Raw genomic sequence first — 18769 nt, forward strand, 5'->3', positions numbered from 1 at the left:
AAAATAAACACACACACACACACACACACACATATATGATCAACTATGGGGGACAAACTCCCGCCGCACTCACACACACACACACACACACACACACACACACACACACACACACACACACACACTTTTGATGTCACGGCGCACGACTTTTCTTCCCGCTCGAACGCGACATTTGCTGTTTTGGCGCGGCGGCACACAAGTGCCATGACGTCACCCTCACGTGACATAAATGTACCTTACATTCTTCGTCGGCGTGAAACAACAGCAAGGTGAGTCTTACCTGCGTACGCGCGCGCGTGTCCTAGTGCGTGCGACACGCTCCCAGCGACTGTCCTCGGGAGTCACGCCCACCTCATTTAACGCGCGTGTGCGGGGGAGCAGTCCACTAAGAGCAGCCCCGGGGGGCGTGGCCTTCAAAAACGACTTATTTGATTGGATGACTTTTTTGTTTTCATGCTGTTGTGTACATACTGTATATACTAACCCCGTTTCCATATGAGTTGGGAAATGGTGTTAGATGTAAATATAAACGGAATACAATGATTTGCTAATCATTTTCAAGCCATATTCAGTTGAATATGCTACAAAGACAACATATTTGATGTTCAAACTCATAAACCTTTTTTTTTTGTGCAAATAATCATTAACTTTAGAATTTGATGGCAGCAACACGTGACAAAGAAGTTGGGAAAGGTGGCAATAAATACTGATAAAGTTGAGGAATGCTCATCAAAGACTTATTTGGAACATCCCACAGGTGTGCAGGCTAATTGGGAACAGGTGGGTGCCATGATTGGGTATAAAAACAGCTTCCCAAAAAATGCTCAGTCTTTCACAAGAAAGGATGGGGCGAGGTACACCCCTTTGTCCACAACTGCGTGAGCAAATAGTTGAACAGTTTAAGAACAACGTTTCTCAAAGTGCAATTGCAAGAAATGTAGGGATTTCAACATCTACGCTCCATAATATCATCAAAAGGTTCAGAGAATGTGGAGAAATCACTCCACGTAAGCGGCATGGCCGGAAACCAACATTGAATGAGCGTGACCTTCCATCCCTCAGACGGCACTGTATCAAAAACCCACATCAATCTCTAAAGGATATCACCACATGGGCTCAGGAACACTTCAGAAAACCACTGTCAGTAACTACAGTTGGTTGCTACATCTGTAAGTGCAAGTTAAAGCTCTACTATGCAAAGCCAAAGCCATTTATCAACAACACCCAGAAACGCCGCCGGCTTCTCTGGGCCGGAGCTCATCCAAGATGGACTCATGCAAAGTGGAAAAGTGTTCTGTGGTCTGACGAGTCCACATTTCAAATTGTTTTTGGAAATATTCCACATCGTGTCATCCGGACCAAAGAGGAAAAGAACCATCCGGACTGTTATAGGCGCAAAGTGTAAAAGCCAGCATGTGTGATGGTATGGGGGTGCATTAGTGCCCAAGGCATGCGTAACTTACACATCTGTGAAGGCACCATTAATGCTGAAAGGTACATACAGCTTTTGGAACGACATATGCTGCCATCTAAGCGCCGTCTTTTTCATGGACGCCCCTGCTTATTTCAGCAAGACAATGCCAAGCCACGTGTTACAACAGCGTGGCTTCGTAAAAAAAAAAAAGAGTGCGGGTACTTTCCTGGCCCGCCTGCAGTCCAGACCTGTCTCCCATCGAAAATGTGTGAAGCGTAAAATACGACAGCGGAGACCCCCGGACTGTTGAACGACTGAAGCTCTACATAAAACAAGAATGGGAAAGAATTCCACTTTCAAAGCTTCAACAATTAGTTTCCTATAAGTAAGTATATATAGTAAGGCTGAAACGACGCGTCGACATAGTCGACGTCATCGGTTACGTAAATACGCCGACGCCGTTTTTGTGCGTCGGCGCGTCGTATATTTACGTCACACTACTGTCATGGCGGAGCGCAAAGCAGACGATGCGAGCGAGGGGGAAAAGCACGCCAAAAGTCGTCAAAAGTGTGGGAGTATTTCAATAAACGGCCTAATAATGTTGTTGTATGCACACTGTGTCGAGCGGAAATGGCCTATCATAGCAGCACAACGGCTATGAAGGAACATTTGAAAAGAAAACCGACAGCGTTCTTGCCATCACCATCAACTAGTCAATCGTCCGCGTGAGTATACGTTGTCATCATTACACAAAAACATGAATGTGTCATTTGTATCTGCGTTGTAAATTCATAAACTAAAACACTGTTTTGCTCTGAGAGGCGCGTTTGGCGTGCCTGTTCAGTGTTTACAAAGACTCGCTCCTCTTTAACGCTGTGGAGAGGCGGGGCCGGCGAGCGAGCGGCGAGGTGGGGCGCGCCGGGAGCGACGCCGCAATCCGCGCACCTGGGCACGATCATCCAATCTCCTCTCGCTGAAGAAAAGGGGAGCAGCAGAGAGAGAGGGAAGAGAGACTGGAAGGAGCCAGAGTGAAGCTGACGTGGAGCGAGAGAGGAGGAGAGACAGAGACAGAGGACAACGAGCAAGCGAGGAAGAGGAGCTGAAAAGCGAGGAAAGAAAGAGAAAAGAGTTGGAAGAGAAAAGACTTTGTGTAAAATTAAAAGATTGTAAACCTGGCAAAGCCGTCTGGCGTTCAGTCTGTCGGTCCTGAAAGAACCCCACGGCACAAGACGTGTCACAAACGCTAACGTTAATTAGTTGTGCAAATACCTTTTACAACATTAACAGTTACATATACTATGTACAAACCAACAATTAACTTTCACTTTAATCATACTATCATTGTTGTGTTATTAAGCAAAATAAGCAATACTTTTACTTTTGTTGAAATGTTTACACTGTACACTTTTTTGTATTGGATGTTTAGCTTTATTTTTGCACATTTTAGCAAATAAGCAATACTTTTACTTTTGTTGAAATGTTTACACTTGTTACAGAATATTTCCGTTTTGCACTTTTTTGTATTGGATGTTTATCTTTATTTTTGCACATTTTAAAGCAAAATAAGCAATACTTTTACTTTTGAAATGCTTATACTATTCCAGAATATTAAGATTTGCACTGGATGTTTACTTTTATATTTGCACATTAAAAAGCAAATAAGCTACTTTTAATTTTGTTAAATGTTAAAAGTTTTAAATGTTTACATTGTTACAGAATATTTTGTCATGTTGTTGTCAATGTTGACTGAGTGGCCATACTTTTTTTTTTGTAAATAAAAGACATGCCTTTTGAAAAAACTGGCCTACATTTATTTTTTCCTCTTCATTTTAAATTAAAAAAATAATCGGTAAAAGGAAAAATAATCTATAGATTAATCGAAAAAAATAATCTATAGATTAACCGATTAATCGAAAAAATAATCTATAGATTAATCGATAGAAAAATAATCGTTAGCTGCAGCCCTAATATATAGTATATTTAAGTATATATAGTATATGTAAGTATATATAGTATATTTAAGTATATATAGTATATGTATGTATATATAGTATATGTAAGTATATATAGTATACGTAAGAAGTGTAGATATAGATGTGTATTTATAGTATATGTAAGTATATATAGTATATGTAAGTGTATATAGATGTATGTATATATGTAGAGCATACAGATGTGTATGTGTCAATTATGTGTATATATAACAAAAGTGTAGATATAGATGTATGTACACATGTAGAGTATATAGATGTGTATATGTGTCAATAATGTGTGTATATAACAAAAGACAGATTTATGACGGGTGTTGTCGTCTTTTGAGCGTGGCAGGTCAGCCAGTAAAAATGCGTCCATTCAGACTGAGTGTCCTTGAAGGCATCACTTCAGCCAATCAGACGTCACTTCAATGTCACATGACCCCACGCTGGCAGCAGCCAATCAGAGCCGCCTGGTCCAGTTCTGCTTGCTCAAACCATCGCGAGTGTGAGAGCTCTAGACATGGAGCTGCCAACTCCATGTCTAGCGCCAAACTAGACATGGAGCTGCCAACTCCATGTCTAGTTTGGCGCTAGACATAGAGCTGCCAACTCAATGTCTAGTTTGGCGCTAGACATGGAGCTGCCAACTCAATGTCTAGTTTGGCGCTAGACATGGAGCTGCCAACTCCATGTCTAGTTTGGAGCTAGACATGGAGCTGCCAACTCCATGTCTAGCGCGCTCTTCAGGCGTCAGGGACGTACACCACAGCAACATTCCATCACACTTTTTATTGGTCACGACCTCTCAGGGCAACCATGTGACCACGCTGACGGCGGTCTTTGCGGCTCTGCAGACGTCGGGGTCGTCCTCGGGGGTGGTCCTCCCCACCAGCAGGGGGAGCTGCTCCAACAGGCGGCGCCGGCCCTCAGGAGCCTCGGCCAATGAGGTGAGAGCTCTGAGCGAGTAGAGGACCAGGGCCTTCCTCTTCCTCTCCTCGTCCTCGTCCTTCCTGCGCTCCCACACCAGGTCCAGCAGGACGGGCAGCACATCCAGGTCCAGGCACTGGCGCTTACCTGCGGGGGCGACACGGTGAGGGGGGGGAGGTGGGAGGGGTCAGGCGGCGAGGGTGGACATCACCTGTGGTGATGACCACCGCGTTCATGATGGCGCCCGCCGCGTTGGCCTGCACGTCCACGTCCGGGTCCCGCAGGAGCCCCGCCAGGACGGGGAGGACGGCCGCCTCGCACACCTGACGCTTCCCCTCCACGGGAACGCTGAATGGGCGAGAGTCAGTCGCCATGGCAACAGTCCGCGCGTCGGCAGACCCACCTGAGCGCCATCATGGCCCCCGCCGCCTCCCGCCGGATGTCGGAGCAGGCGTGGGAGAGCTTGCAGGCCACCAGCGCCACGCCACGGCAGGCCAGCGCGGCGAGGGCGTCCTGGCGGGTGACGCAGCTCAGCGTGGACAGCAGCAGCGCCTGCACCTCCTCCTCCGCCTCCGCCTCCTCCACCTTCGCCATCAGCTTGGCCAGCAGCGACTGCAGAGCGTCGGCACCTGCAAACAAGTCACTCCCCCCGTCACTTGCCCCGCCCTCTCCGGTCACGTGACCTCGCCGCGTGTACCTGCGGGCAGCACCGCCAGGCTGTTCATCACGCGGTGGGCGCGCGTCCTGCAGGGCGCCGACTGGTCGTCCAGCAGCAGGGACAGGCGAGGGAGGAGGGGCGACGACAGGAGGGCGTGTCTGACAGCAGAAGCATAGCCTTCTTTACACTAGCACCTCCTGCTGGCTGCTAAGCGTTACTGCGTCACATTATAGTGTATGACTAGCACCTCCTACTGGCTGCTAAGTGTTACTGCGTCACATAATAGAGTATGACTAGCACCTCCTGCTGGCTTCTAAGCGTTACTGCGTCACATAATAGAGTCCACTTGTCTCCCAGTTTGAGCAACATTCAAATAATCAATGAAGGAGATACATAAAAATTGAGTTGGCTGCGATGGTGGGGGAGGATGCCGGACAGACCTGGCAGGCCCAAACGCATTGTGAGGGTCTGCTGGGAACGCCTGGCAGAGTCTCCTGTCAGAGAGAGTTTCAATTCCCACCTCCGGAAGAACTTTGAACATGTCACGAGGGAGGTGCTGGACATTGAGTCCGAGTGGACCATGTTCCGTACCTCTATTGTCGAGGCGGCTGATTGGAGCTGTGGCCGCAAGGTAGTTGGTGCTTGTCGTGACGGTAATCATAAACCCCGTTGGTGGACACCGGCGGTGAGGGATGCCGTCAAGCTGAAGAAGGAGACCTATCGGGTTCTTTTGGCTCATAGGACTCTAGAGGCAGAGGACAGGTACCGACAGGCCAAGCGGTGTGCGGCTTCAAAAACTCGGACATGGGAGGAGTTCGGGGAAGCCATGGAAAGCGACTTCCGGACGGCTTCGAAGCGATTCTGGACCACCATCCGCCGCCTCAGGAAGTGGAAGCAGTGCACTATCAACACCGTGTATGGTGAGGATGGTGTTCTGCTGACCTCGACTGCGGATGTTGTGGATCGGTGGAAGGAATACTTCGAAGACCTCCTCAATCCCACCAACACGTCTTCCTATGAGGAAGCAGTGCCTGGGGAATCTGTGGTGGGCTCTCCTATTTCTGGGGCTGAGGTTGCTGAGGTAGTTAAAAAGCTCCTCGGTGGCAAGGCCCCCCGGGGGTGGATGAGACCCGCCCGGAGTTCCTTAAGGCTCTGGATGCTGTGGGGCTGTCTTGGTTGACAAGACTCTGCAGCATCGCGTGGACATCGGGGGCGGTACCTCTGGATTTGCAGACCAGGGTGGTGGTTCCTCTCTTTAAGAAGGGGAACCGGAGGGTGTGTTCTAACTATCGTGGGATCACACTCCTCAGCCTTGCCGGTAAGGTCTATTCAGTTGTACTGGAGAGGAGGCTACGCCGGATAGTCGAACCTCGGATTAAGGAGGAACAGTGTGGTTTTCGTCCTGGTCGTGGAACTGTGGACCAGCTCTATACTTTCGGCAGGGTCCTTGAGGGTGCATGGGAGTTTGCCCAACCAGTCTACATGTGCTTTGTGGACTTGGAGAAGGCATTTGATCGGGAAGTCCTGTGGGGAGTGCTCAGAGAGTATGGGGTATCAGACTGTCTGATTGTGGCAGTCCGCTCCCTGTATGATCAGTGTCAGAGCTTGGTCCGCATTGCCGGCAGTAAGACGGACACGTTTCCAGTGAGAGTTGGACTCCGCCAAGGCTGCCCTTTGTCACCCATTCTGTTCTGAACTTTTATGGACAGAATTTCGGGTTGCGAAGGAGACCCTGCCCCAAGTGGAGGAGTTCAAGTACCTCGGAGTCTTGTTCACGAGTGAGGGAAGAGTGGATGGTGAGATCGACAAGCGGCGTCTTCAGTAATGCGGACGCTGTATCGATCCGTTGTGGTGAAGAAGGAGCTGAGCCGGAAGGCAAAGCTCTCAATTTACTGGTCGATCTACGTTCCCATCCTCACCTATGGTCATGAGCTTTGGGTTATGACTGAAAGGACAAGATCACGGGTACAAGCGGCCGAAATGAGTTTCCTCCACCGGGTGGCAAGTTTTTCCCTCAGAGATAGGGTGAGAAGCTCTGTCATCCGGGAGGAGCTCAAAGTAAAGCCGCTGCTCCTCCACATGGAGAGGAGCCAGATGAGGTGGTTCGGGCATCTGGTCAGGATGCCACCCGAACGCCTCCCTAGGGAGGTGTTTAGGGCACATCCGACCGGTAAGAGGCCACGGGGAAGACCCAGGACACATTGGGAAGACTATGTGTCCCGGCTGGCCTGGGAACGCCTCGGGATCCCCCGGGAGGAGCTGGACCAAGTGGCTGGGGAGAGGGAAGTCTGGGTTTCCTTGCTTAGGCTGCTGCCCCCGCGACCCGACCTCGGATAAGCGGAAGGATGGATGGATGTGCTGAAACCTCGAGATCAACTTAAAATTATCTTTTAATATTGTTTTTTATGGGATTATTTTGTTTGTTTTATGCCCTTTTTGTCAAAGAAAAGTGTTTTATAAAGGCAAAACACTTTTTTTCTCCGCAAAATGTTTTGAAGTTGAATATAGTTAAATGGAGCTTTTTATGGATCAATAATTGACTTTGATTCATTATTATTTTTGGAGCAATAACAACTTTTTATGTTTACATTTCACCTGTTTGCTCTTTATTTGAGGTTTCTGTTAGTACCAATCAAATCCAAAATGGCCCTGGGGCCACACTTGCAAGGTGTGTGGCGCCCCCTGCTGGCGAGCACCTGTACCTGCCGATGTTGTGGCTGGTCAGCAGGTGGAGCAGCTCGCAGGTTCTGGTTCGGACTGCTGGCTCTTCGTCCTTCAACAAAGCCTCCAGATGTCCCAGAAAGCCTGCAAAAGCCAACAGGTGTGAGGGCCAACCCGGGCCCACCTTGGACCCGCAGGTACCTTCACTGACGACTTGGTACAGGCGTTCCGGGTCGTGGGTCAGGTCGCACAGGGACGCCAGAGCCCGGAGCTTCTTGCCGGTGTCGGCCTCCTCCAGCTGGGCGAAGAGCTCCGGTATGGCCAGCCGCCCGAAGGCCACCGGAGCCCGGTTGGGGTCGAGATGAACTCCCGTCATTTGAGTCCAGGTCCGGAGCAGCGGATGAAGTCTTCCGCTCTTCACGAACGGGCTGCTTCAAGAGTGACGTCACTGCTCAGACGCGCACACCGCCTTCACGACGCGCTGGTCACCTGACTACTGTTGCCTAGCAACCAATGTAAACATTTCCCTTTTTTATTTAAAAGAGCGTGACGTCTTTTCTTTTAGTAAATGATCTCATTATCGATGACTCTGGATAACTATTGTGCTAAATGCTAAGCTAGTTAGCGTCAACTGCTGCTTTTTTTACTGTTACCATTCATTGTTGTTATAATAATACATATATAACAATATTGTCCTGTCAGCGAATAAATAACCACAATTATGTCAAATTACTTGATTTGTAATGAAGTCAAATATCAATGGGTAACTATTGTGCTTAGCCGCTAAATGCTAAGCTAAGCTAGTTAGCATCTTGAGGCTAACTGCTGCTTTTTTACAGTTCCCATTCCTTCTTATAATAATAAATAACCACAATTATGTCAAATTACTTGATTTGTAATGAAGTCAAATATTAATGGGTAACTATTGTGCTTAGCCGCTAATGCTAAGCTAAGCTAGTTAGCATCTTGAGGCTAACTGCTGCTTTTTTTACAGTTACCATTCCTTCTTATAATAATAAATAACCACAATTATGTCAAATTACTTGATTTGTAATGAAGTCAAATATCAATGGCTAACTATTGTGCTTAGCCGCTAAATGCTAAGCTAAGGTAGTTAGCATCTTGAGGCTAACTGCTGCTTTTTTACAGTTCCCATTCCTTCTTATAATAATAAATAACCACAATTATGTCAAATTACTTGATTTGTAATGAAGTCAAATATCAATGGCTAACTATTGTGCTTAGCCGCTAAATGCTAAGCCAAGCTAGTTAGCATCTTGAGGCTAACTGCTGCTTTTTTACAGTTCCCATTCCTTCTTATAATAATAAATAACCACAATTATGTCAGATGACTTGACCTGTAATGAAGTCAAATATCAACAGCAGCTTTGGTCCTCTGTAAGAGTGCACTTATGTTGCTGTAACATGGAAACAACAATAAAACCAGTATCAGACAGGTCTTGTATTCACAATTCTATCCTTTTCCTGTGATAAATATCAAGAGTTATGGATTCTTAAAACAGGTAAGGAAAAATGCACGATGCCAATGGGCTCAATATTTTAGGTGTGAAATTGATGTTAAAAATATCATTAAAAAAAAGGTTGGTATAATTTGGTGTGAAAAACAAAATGACACTTTTCAGGTAAGAAAATCCTCTTCTGGTTGCTTGGATACAGCTTAAAATGTATCCTTATGAATAAATAGTATGTGTATTTATATATATATACATACACATACTTATAACACACAATATACTGCATGATATTTTATGTTTATTAGTATGTACTGACGCTTTTAAACCTGAATAAATGAAATGAAAGATTGTTTAATCCATTCATTTGAAAACTAAAGACATCTTCTGAATTAATAAAATAAAAAGACTTCCTTCCTCGGGCAGGATGTGATGGGTGTGCCGTCGCACGCCTTTCAGAGTTTCAAAACAAGAGACCAAGTGGAAAAAGGAGTGGGCTCATTTCTTCTTCTTCTTGGTCTTCTTGCCGCCGTCGCCCTGCAGAGCGCTGCTTTCTCCCGCGCCGCTCTTCTGCGTGCGCGTCTTCAGTTTGGGGATCATCTCGGCCACGTAGAACATCACGTCTTTACCTGAGGCACAAAGCGGCGTCTCGTCAGCGACCCGCCCGCGTTTTGGCGAGGGCGTGCGGACTCACGGGTGGCGAAGTTGTCGAGGCACAAGCTGCCGTCCTCCTGCTTCAGCTGAACCCTGATCCGACCTTTGAACTGCACGTCCCGGTTCCACTCCCGGGGATGCATCTTGTTCTGGGAAACACAAAGTGGACTCTAGTCCCGGGGGGACGCCATTGCTGCCACGTGGCGCGCTCACCTCCATGTAGACGTTCATGCCGGCCGCCGTCAGCACGTCTCGGATCTCGGCGCAAGAAGGGTTCTCCACCGCCTGCGGGCACAGCAAACATTTCTCTCAGCATCTGACCTTTCTTTCCCTGCTACAATTCTCTCACTAGATTCTGTGAGGGGAATATTTTCAACAGAATAGAGCGTCCGAGACTTGGCCTTGGTTCTGTAATAGTATTATTAGTGGTGTCATGATTTACCAGCCTGGTGTGTTCAGGTTAACTTTCAGTTTCCATACCCGTCAAGGCATATTAACCTGGGTGGACAAAAGCATGAGAGACGGGCAACCATCTTCGAGACTGCTTTGACCTTTAGACAGCTGGGTTCCTCATCAAATGGAAATAGCCAAAGTCAGACCAATGAACTAATTATTGGCCCATTTCGTTGCTTCCTCAATTTTACAAAAATGTATTAATTGATAAGTTCCTTGACAAAAATAAAAGTGAGTGAAAGCCATCAAATAGGTCATTGTTGATTCAACAGAAGAAAGTACCAAAAAAAGGCGCACCATTGGAGTATTCTTTGATGTTCACAGAGCGTTTAAATGACTAGACTTGAACAATATGGTATTAGGGGAAGAAACTATCTGTGACAATAGGAGATTTTTGCTCTCTTGAGGGCCCAAAATGATTTCTTCTCTACATTTACTACAGGATTTTTTTTTATTTGCTGATGGTGTTCAGGGAGTAAAACATTATATATATACAGAGGTGGGTAGAATAGCCAGAAATTGTACTCAAGTAAGAGTACTGTTACTTTAGAGATTTATTACTCAAGTAAAAGTAAGGAGTAGTCACCCAAATATTTACTTGAGTAAAAGTAAAAAGTATGTTGTGAAAAAACTACTCAAGTACTGAGTAACTGATGAGTAACATACACACACACACACACATATACATATATATATATATATATATATATATATATATATATATATATATATATATATATATATATATATATATATACACATACATTGATATATACAGTATATAATTTATATTTATTTATTTTGCCGTTTTTGTTTACATGTTAAAGGTGTTTTAATGAATATACATGCATGTTTAACACATATAGATTCCTTTCTTTCATGAAAACAAGAATATAAGTTGGTGTATTACCTGATTCTGATGACTTGCATTGATTGTAATCAGACAGTAGTGATGATAACGTCCACGTTTTCAAATGGAGGAGAAAAAAGTTCCTCCTTTCTGTCTAATACCACATGAAAGTGGTTGGTTTTTGGTTTCTTATTCGTCCAGCTTCCATATTCGTTTTTATACACTTTACAAGAAATACATTGGCGGCAAACTCCGTAGCTTGCTAGCTTGTTTGCGCTGGCTTTCGGAGACTCTTATTTTGAAAGCGCAGGCGCGATGGAGCGGCACTTTTATTGTGAAGACAGGAACTGTGCAGTCAGTCTTTAGGCTTTTGACGGAATGTACGGTTGAAATAAAAAAGGGTATTTTTTCCTTCACACTTTTGATTGATTGATTTGAACTTTTATTAGTAGATTGCACAGTACAGTACATATCCCGTACGATTGACCACTAAATGGTAACACTCCAATAAGTTTTTCCACTTGTTTAAGTCAGGTCATGTGACCGCCTGGCTCTGTTTGATTGGTCCAACGTCACCAGTGACTGCATCTGATTGGTGGAACGGAGTGAACGTCACCAGTGACTGTATTTGTTGAAACGCAGGCACTATGACAGACCAAAACAAACAAAGCGTGCATTAACAGATCGATAAATATTAGTAGCGAGCTGAATGTAGATAAAAGTAGCGGAGTAAAAGTAGCGTTTCTTCTCTATAAATATACTCAAGTAAAAGTAAAAGTATGTTGCATTAAAACTACTCTTAGAAGTACAATTTATCCCAAAAGTTACTCAAGTAGATGTAACGGAGTAAATGTAGCGCGTTACTACCCACCTCTGTATATACAGGTAAAAGCCAGTAAATTAGAATATTTTGAAAAACTTGATTTATTTCAGTAATTGCATTCAAAAGGTGTAACTTGTACATTATATTTATTCATTGCACACAGACTGATGCATTCAAATGTTTATTTCATTTAATTTTGATGATTTGAAGTGGCAACAAATGAAAATCCAAAATTCCGTGTGTCACAAAATTAGAATATTACTTAAGGCTAATACAAAAAAGGGATTTTTAGAAATGTTGGCCAACTGAAAAGTATGAAAATGAAAAATATGAGCATGTACAATACTCAATACTTGGTTGGAGCTCCTTTTGCCTCAATTACTGCGTTAATGCGGCGTGGCATGGAGTCGATGAGTTTCTGGCACTGCTCAGGTGTTATGAGAGCCCAGGTTGCTCTGATAGTGGCCTTCAACTCTTCTGCGTTTTTGGGTCTGGCATTCTGCATCTTCCTTTTCACAATACCCCACAGATTTTCTATGGGGCTAAGGTCAGGGGAGTTGGCGGGCCAATTTAGAACAGAAATACCATGGTCCGTAAACCAGGCACGGGTAGATTTTGCGCTGTGTGCAGGCGCCAAGTCCTGTTGGAACTTGAAATCTTCATCTCCATAGAGCAGGTCAGCAGCAGGAAGCATGAAGTGCTCTAAAACTTGCTGGTAGACGGCTGCGTTGACCCTGGATCTCAGGAAACAGAGTGGACCGACACCAGCAGATGACATGGCACCCCAAACCATCACTGATGGTGGAAACTTTACACTAGACTTCAGGCAACGTGGATCCTGTGCCTCTCCTGTCTTCCTCCAGACTCTGGGACCTCGATTTCCAAAGGAAATGCAAAATTGGCTTTCGTCAGAAAACATGACTTTGGACCACTCAGCAGCAGTCCAGCTGGTGTCGGTCCACTCTGTTTCCTGAGATCCAGGGTCAACGCAGCCAAGTTTTAGAGCACTTCATGCTTGCTGCTGCTGACCTGCTCTATGGAGATGGAGATTTCAAGTTCCAACAGGACTTGGCGCCTGCACACAGCGCAAAATCTACCCGTGCCTGGTTTACGGACCATGGTATTTCTGTTCTAAATTGGCCCGCCAACTCCCCTGACCTTAGCCCCATAGAAAATCTGTGGGGTATTGTGAAAAGGAAGATGCAGAATGCCAGACCCAAAAACGCAGAAGAGTTGAAGGCCACTATCAGAGCAACCTGGGCTCTCATAACACCTGAGCAGTGCCAGAAACTCATCGACTCCATGCCACGCCGCATTAACGCAGTAATTGAGGCAAAAGGAGCTCCAACCAAGTATTGAGTATTGTACATGCTCATATTTTTCATTTTCATACTTTTCAGTTGGCCAACATTTCTAAAAATCCCTTTTTTGTATTAGCCTTAAGTAATATTCTAATTTTGTGACACACGGAATTTTGGATTTTCATTTGTTGCCACTTCAAATCATCAAAATTAAATGAAATAAACATTTGAATGCATCAGTCTGTGTGCAATGAATAAATATAATGTACAAGTTACACCTTTTGAATGCAATTACTGAAATAAATCAAGTTTTTCAAAATATTCTAATTTACTGGCTTTTACCTGTATTTGTCCTGTATTGACTTTAAGGTGTAAATGTTGTGTAAATATTGTAGATGTATGGTGGGGAAATAGACCCAAATAAGATGACCTTGTCAGCAGGGATTCTTCTTCCTTCTGCCAGAGTCTTCTTACTGTTGATGTAGACTGGGTAGACACAGATGAACCTACACCACACAAACATTACAATTATTTATAGACAACAGAGACAAAGGAACTTTCCACTTCCAGGAACTTTTGTGTGGTGAAGAACGCTGATCAGTGGAACTATCTTGCAGGGTTTCTACTCAGTCTTCAAACTAGTTCTACTTTATTGCTGTGGGCTTTTTTTCCTAAAACCTCATTTCGATACCAAAAACTACGAGAAGTGGACATACTCGGTTTTTGTTTTTTTGTAACATTTCTTTATTTTATTTTCATAGACATACATTTACTAGTGATGGGTCCGGCAACACCGATGCATCGGCGCATGCGTCGAGCTCATAAGAGCGAAACCCTGTGTCGGTGCGCGTACCGCTTTTAGAAAGTCACGTGACCGATCATGAGCTGTTTTGGTCACGTGACCGATACGCCAACTGTGTCGCACTGACGCCTCCTCTGTGCCCTGTGAGCGGCTCTTTTCTACAGCCGGAGAAATAATAACTAAGAGAAATCGTCTAAAATGTAATACGTCGGAAAAACTTTTTTTTTTTTTTTTTATAAAAATGTGTAAAAAAATAAAATTAAAACAATTCCCAGTCCACAATCATCCACAACACGTTCTCTTAGATTTCCATGTTATGATACATGTTCACATTATTTATTGACTGTATCTAAAAAAGATACAAATATATTTTTATTTAAATGAAGATATGAAATAATCCTAAATGAAATACAATGACTTGGTTTATATTATTGTATATACTAGGGCAGGGGTCACCAACGCGGTGCCCGCGGTCACCAGGTAGCCCGTAAGGACCAGATCAGCCTGTTCTAAAAATAGCTCAAAGAGCAGCACTTACCAGTGAGCTGCCTCTATTTTTTAAATTGTATTTATTTACTAGCAAGCTGGTCTCGCTTTGCTCGACATTTTTAATTCTAAAAGAGACAAAACTCAAATAGAATTTGAAAATCCAAGAAAATATTTTAAAGACTTGGTCTTCACTTGGAATAAGCGGTAGAAAATGGATGGATGGATGGGTCTTCACTTGTTTAAATACATTCATTTATTTTTTTACTTTGCTTCTTATTACTTTTAGAAATACAATTTTAGAGAAAAAATACAACCTTAAAAATGATTTTTAGGATTTTTAAACAAATATACCTTTTTACCTTTTAAATTTCTTCCTCTTCTTTCCTGACAATTTAAATCAATGTTCAAGTAAAAAAAAAAGTTTATTATTGTAAAGAATAAATATTTTAGCTTCTGGTTTTTCGACGAAGAATATTTGTGAAATATTTCTTCAAACTTGCTATGATTAAAATTCAAAAAAAATATTCTGGCAAATCTAGAAAATCTGTAGAATCAAATTTAAATCTTATTTCAAAGTATTTTGAATTTCTTTTAAAATGTTTGTTCTGGAAAATCTAGAAGAAATACTGATTTGTCTTTGTTAGAAATATAGCTTGGTCCAATTTGTTAAATATTCTAACAAAGTGCAGATTGGATTTTAACCCATTTAAAACATGTCATCAAAATTCTAAAATGTATCTTAATCAGGAAAAATTACTAATGATGTTCCATGAATTATTTTTTTAATATTTTCAAAAAGATTCAAATTAACTAGTTTTTCTCTTCTTTTTGTCGGTTGAAATTTGAATTTTAAAGAGTCGAAATTGAAGATAAACTATGTTTCAAAATGTTATTTTAATTTTTTTCGTGTTTTCTCCTCTTTTAAACCGTTCAATTAAGTGTTTTTTTCATCATTTATTCTCTGCAAAAAACCTTCCGTAAAAGGAAAAAAAAAATGTACGACGGAATGACAGACAGAAATACCCATTTTTTATATATATATAAATTTATTTATTTAGCTATTCTTCTTTAAATCACACTTACGTGTAACTTACAAATGACAATATATTTATTTATTTAAGTGTGTATCAAACTGGTAGCTCTTCGCTTTAATCAGTACCCAAGAAGTAGTTTTTGGTTTCAAAAAGGTTGGTGACCCCTGTACTAGGGCATCAAATCAGTGTCAGTTGAGTCGGTCCATAGGTTGCCTGTAGGGATTTTTAATGTCCAGCAGATGTCAGTATTTAGTGACACAGTATCGACACAGTATCAATACAGTTTTGCAATGTGTCGAAACGCTTCATGACGCCTCATCAACCCATCACTATTCTAGCCTAATTTAGCCATTCCTTTACCACGTTTGAGGTGTGTTTGGGGTCATTGTCCTGTTGGAACACCCAACTGCACCCAAGACCCAACCTCCGGGCTGATGATTTTAGCTTGTCATGAAGAATTTGGAGCTAATCCTCCTTTTCCATGGTCCCATTTAAAGCAGCAGTTCCATTGGCAGCAAAACAGGCCCAGAGCATAATACTACCACCACCATGCTTGACGGTAGGTATGGTGTTCCTGGGATTAAAGGCCTCACCTTTTAACCTCCAAACATATTGCTGGGTATTGTGGCCAAACAGCTCACTTTTTGTTTTATTTGACCACAGAACTTTCCTCCAGAAGGTCGTATCTTTGTCCACGTGATGTCAGATGAAACAAAAATGGAGCTGTTTGGCCACTGTAGGTGTTATTCGTTATGCAGTATGGTTATATGTGTCATGATGTACATCAAGTGTTTATGTCTATTTTAAAGAAGGAGTTGTAATCATGTGTGTAACTTTATTTTCTTGACCACGTCATGCTTTACGGTCGATGTGTACGGAAGCCCTTTAGGGACAAACAGCATGTGCAAAGGCATCAGCTAAAATAATAAACCTAACGTATAAGTCAATTAAAGTTGTGACTAATCAGAAGTGATAAAGTATTGTGTATTCAAATATAAACGCGGTATGCTGAAACGTGAAAGTGTAAACATTTAATGCATCGTTAGCTTTAGCTTAGCTAGCTTCGGTAGCGCAACTCACCGCTCCTTGTCGGCGGGGTTCTTCGTTAAATGAGCCATCCTCGGCGGCTTTGTGGCCCAACGCGGGGTAGTGAATGTGGGCTGAATGTTAAGACTGGCAAGGAGGTTATAATCGTACGAAGTAGAAAGCAGCTCGGCTACGGAACGCACCTTGTCCGCCGTGTGGACGCCGAGGGCGGAGCTGGCCTGCTTCTGTAGGCACCGCCCGGCGGCCTGGGTGTGCATTCTAATCCAACGTACCCTCGGAGGTTGTGCTGCATTCAGGTCCCTGGAGCTCAAGCTTGTTGCGATAACTTCATATTGTCGTGGAAATGCGTGGAAAAAAAGTAACTACATATACAACGGAAACATAAATGCTTGTCAGCATTTACACAATTATCATTTTACAGATCAGAGTAGTGGAGTTTCATTGTATGTTCATTTGGTTCACAAAATATTTTCAAAATATTAAAACGGTTTTTTTTATATCAAGGGAACCATCGCTAGTTTTACGTTTATGAAAAGATCATGACCAGAATGATTCAATTCACACATTACTTTTGTTATCCTAAAATGTTGATTAACATTTTATGTTTTTGTTGTGTTTTCATTGTAAACATTAGTGGACCCCGACTTAAACAAGTGTGAAAAGTCGGGCTTATTAGTGATTCCCAGAGCCCAAAAAAAGTCTGCGGGCTATAGAGCGTTTTCTATTGGGGCTCCAGTACTATGGAATGCCCTCCCGGTAACAATTAGAGATGCTACCTCAGTAGAAGCATTTAAGTCCCATCTTAAAACTCATTTGTATACTCTAGCCTTTAAATAGCCCCCCTGTTAGACCAGTTGATCTGCCGTTTCTTTTCTTTTCTCCTCTGCTCCCCTATTCCTTGTGGAGGGGGGGGGGGGCACAGGTCCGGTGGCCATGGATGAAGTGCTGGCTGTCCAGAGTCGGGACCCGGGGTGGACCGCTCGCCTGTGCATCGGCTGGGAACATCTCTGCGCTGCTGACCCGTCTCCGCTCGGGATGGTGTCCTGCTGGCCCCACTATGGACTGGACTCTTACTATTATGTTGGATCCACTATGGACTGGACTCTCACAATATTATGTCAGACCCACTCGACATCCATTGCTTTCGGTCTCCCCTAGAGAGGGGGGGGGGGGGTTACCCACATATGCGGTCCTCTCCAAGGTTTCTCATAGTCATTCACATCGACGTCCCACTGGGGTGAGTTTTTCCTTGCCCTTATGTGGGCTTTGTACCGAGGATGTCGTTGTGGCTTGTGCAGCCCTTTGAGACACTTGTGATTTAGGGCTATATAAATAAAGATTGATTGATTGATTGATTGATTGATTGATTGAAAAACGTATTGGGGTGTTACCATTTAGTGGTCAATTGTACGGAATATGTACTGTACTGTGCAATCTACTAATACAAGTTTCAATCAATCCATCAATCCATAAGGCGGTGCCGTATTTCCATACTTTGGCAGTGATGTCACTAGAATTTTCATTCACCTAAAACATGTTTAGCATTTTAACGATATAGGAAAAAAAATACTCAAATAATAAGTACGAATAAAAGGCAATAATGGATATAAAAAAAAGTATACATAAAATTACAATAAAATGAGGACGTAATAAAAATGTGAACCCGAAAAGTGAAACATAAATTAATCAAATAAAAATATAATTTTTAAATGTATTATATATATTTCCATATTTTATATGTAAAAAAAAAACATTTTTTAAAGTGAGTCTAAATTTCCTTTAACTCTTGAAAATGAGTCTGGTTGCATGAAAAAAACCGTCTCACACTGGGAATCGGTTCTCATCGTTCACTTGAAAGAGCCGCTCTAAAGACTCGGCTCGTTGCATCTCTCGCTGACAAGAAGGCATACTTGCCAACCTTGAGACCTCCGATTTCGGGAGGTGGGGGGGGTGGGGGGCGTGGTTTGGGGCGTGGTTAAGAGGGGAGGAGTATATTGACAGCTAGAATTCACCAAGTCAAGCATTCCATACACACACACACACACATATATGTATATATATATATATATATATATATATATATATATATATATATATATATATATATATATATATATATATATATATATATATATATGTATGTGTGGGGGAAAAAATCACAAGACTATTTCATCTCTACAGGCCTGTTTCATGAGGGGGGGTACCCTC

At 43.1% G+C, this 18769-nt stretch overlaps 3 protein-coding genes across 8 annotated transcripts in view; all 3 read right to left on the reverse strand.

The window, feature by feature from the left end:
• The window catches only part of LOC133619100 (dematin-like), a 19614-nt gene extending 19241 nt beyond the window's left edge, over positions 1-373 (reverse strand). For 3 of the 6 annotated variants that reach the window (XM_072915292.1, XM_072915291.1, XM_072915288.1), the window contains exon 1: positions 281-372. The gene's annotated coding sequence lies outside the window, so the exon portion shown is untranslated. Of the gene's footprint in view, positions 1-280 lie in introns of all 6 variants that reach the window. The other 3 variants (XR_012051010.1, XM_072915289.1, XM_072915290.1) reach the window with 3 other exon arrangements.
• Positions 374-4164: 3791 nt separating this feature from the next.
• On the reverse strand, positions 4165-8085 carry rsph14 (radial spoke head 14 homolog). The gene is made up of 6 exons (XM_061980969.2): positions 7838-8085; positions 7678-7780; positions 5015-5133; positions 4721-4946; positions 4529-4665; positions 4165-4464 (listed from the first exon to the last, which is right to left on the reverse strand). Exons 1-6 carry the CDS (start codon positions 8010-8012, stop codon positions 4196-4198), a joined length of 1029 nt encoding a protein of 342 aa, XP_061836953.2. The 5' UTR covers positions 8013-8085; the 3' UTR covers positions 4165-4195.
• A 1304-nt stretch (positions 8086-9389) lies between these two features.
• Positions 9390-16845, reverse strand: srp19 (signal recognition particle 19). The gene is made up of 5 exons (XM_061979977.2): positions 16595-16845; positions 13620-13695; positions 9976-10047; positions 9803-9911; positions 9390-9737 (listed from the first exon to the last, which is right to left on the reverse strand). The coding sequence occupies exons 1-5, from the start codon at positions 16816-16818 to the stop codon at positions 9607-9609; spliced, it is 612 nt and encodes a 203-aa protein (XP_061835961.2). The 5' UTR covers positions 16819-16845; the 3' UTR covers positions 9390-9606.
• Positions 16846-18769: the final 1924 nt, after the last annotated feature.

This window comes from Nerophis lumbriciformis, linkage group LG20 (assembly GCF_033978685.3).
Source record: "Nerophis lumbriciformis linkage group LG20, RoL_Nlum_v2.1, whole genome shotgun sequence".
Lineage (NCBI taxonomy): Eukaryota > Metazoa > Chordata > Actinopteri > Syngnathiformes > Syngnathidae > Nerophis > Nerophis lumbriciformis.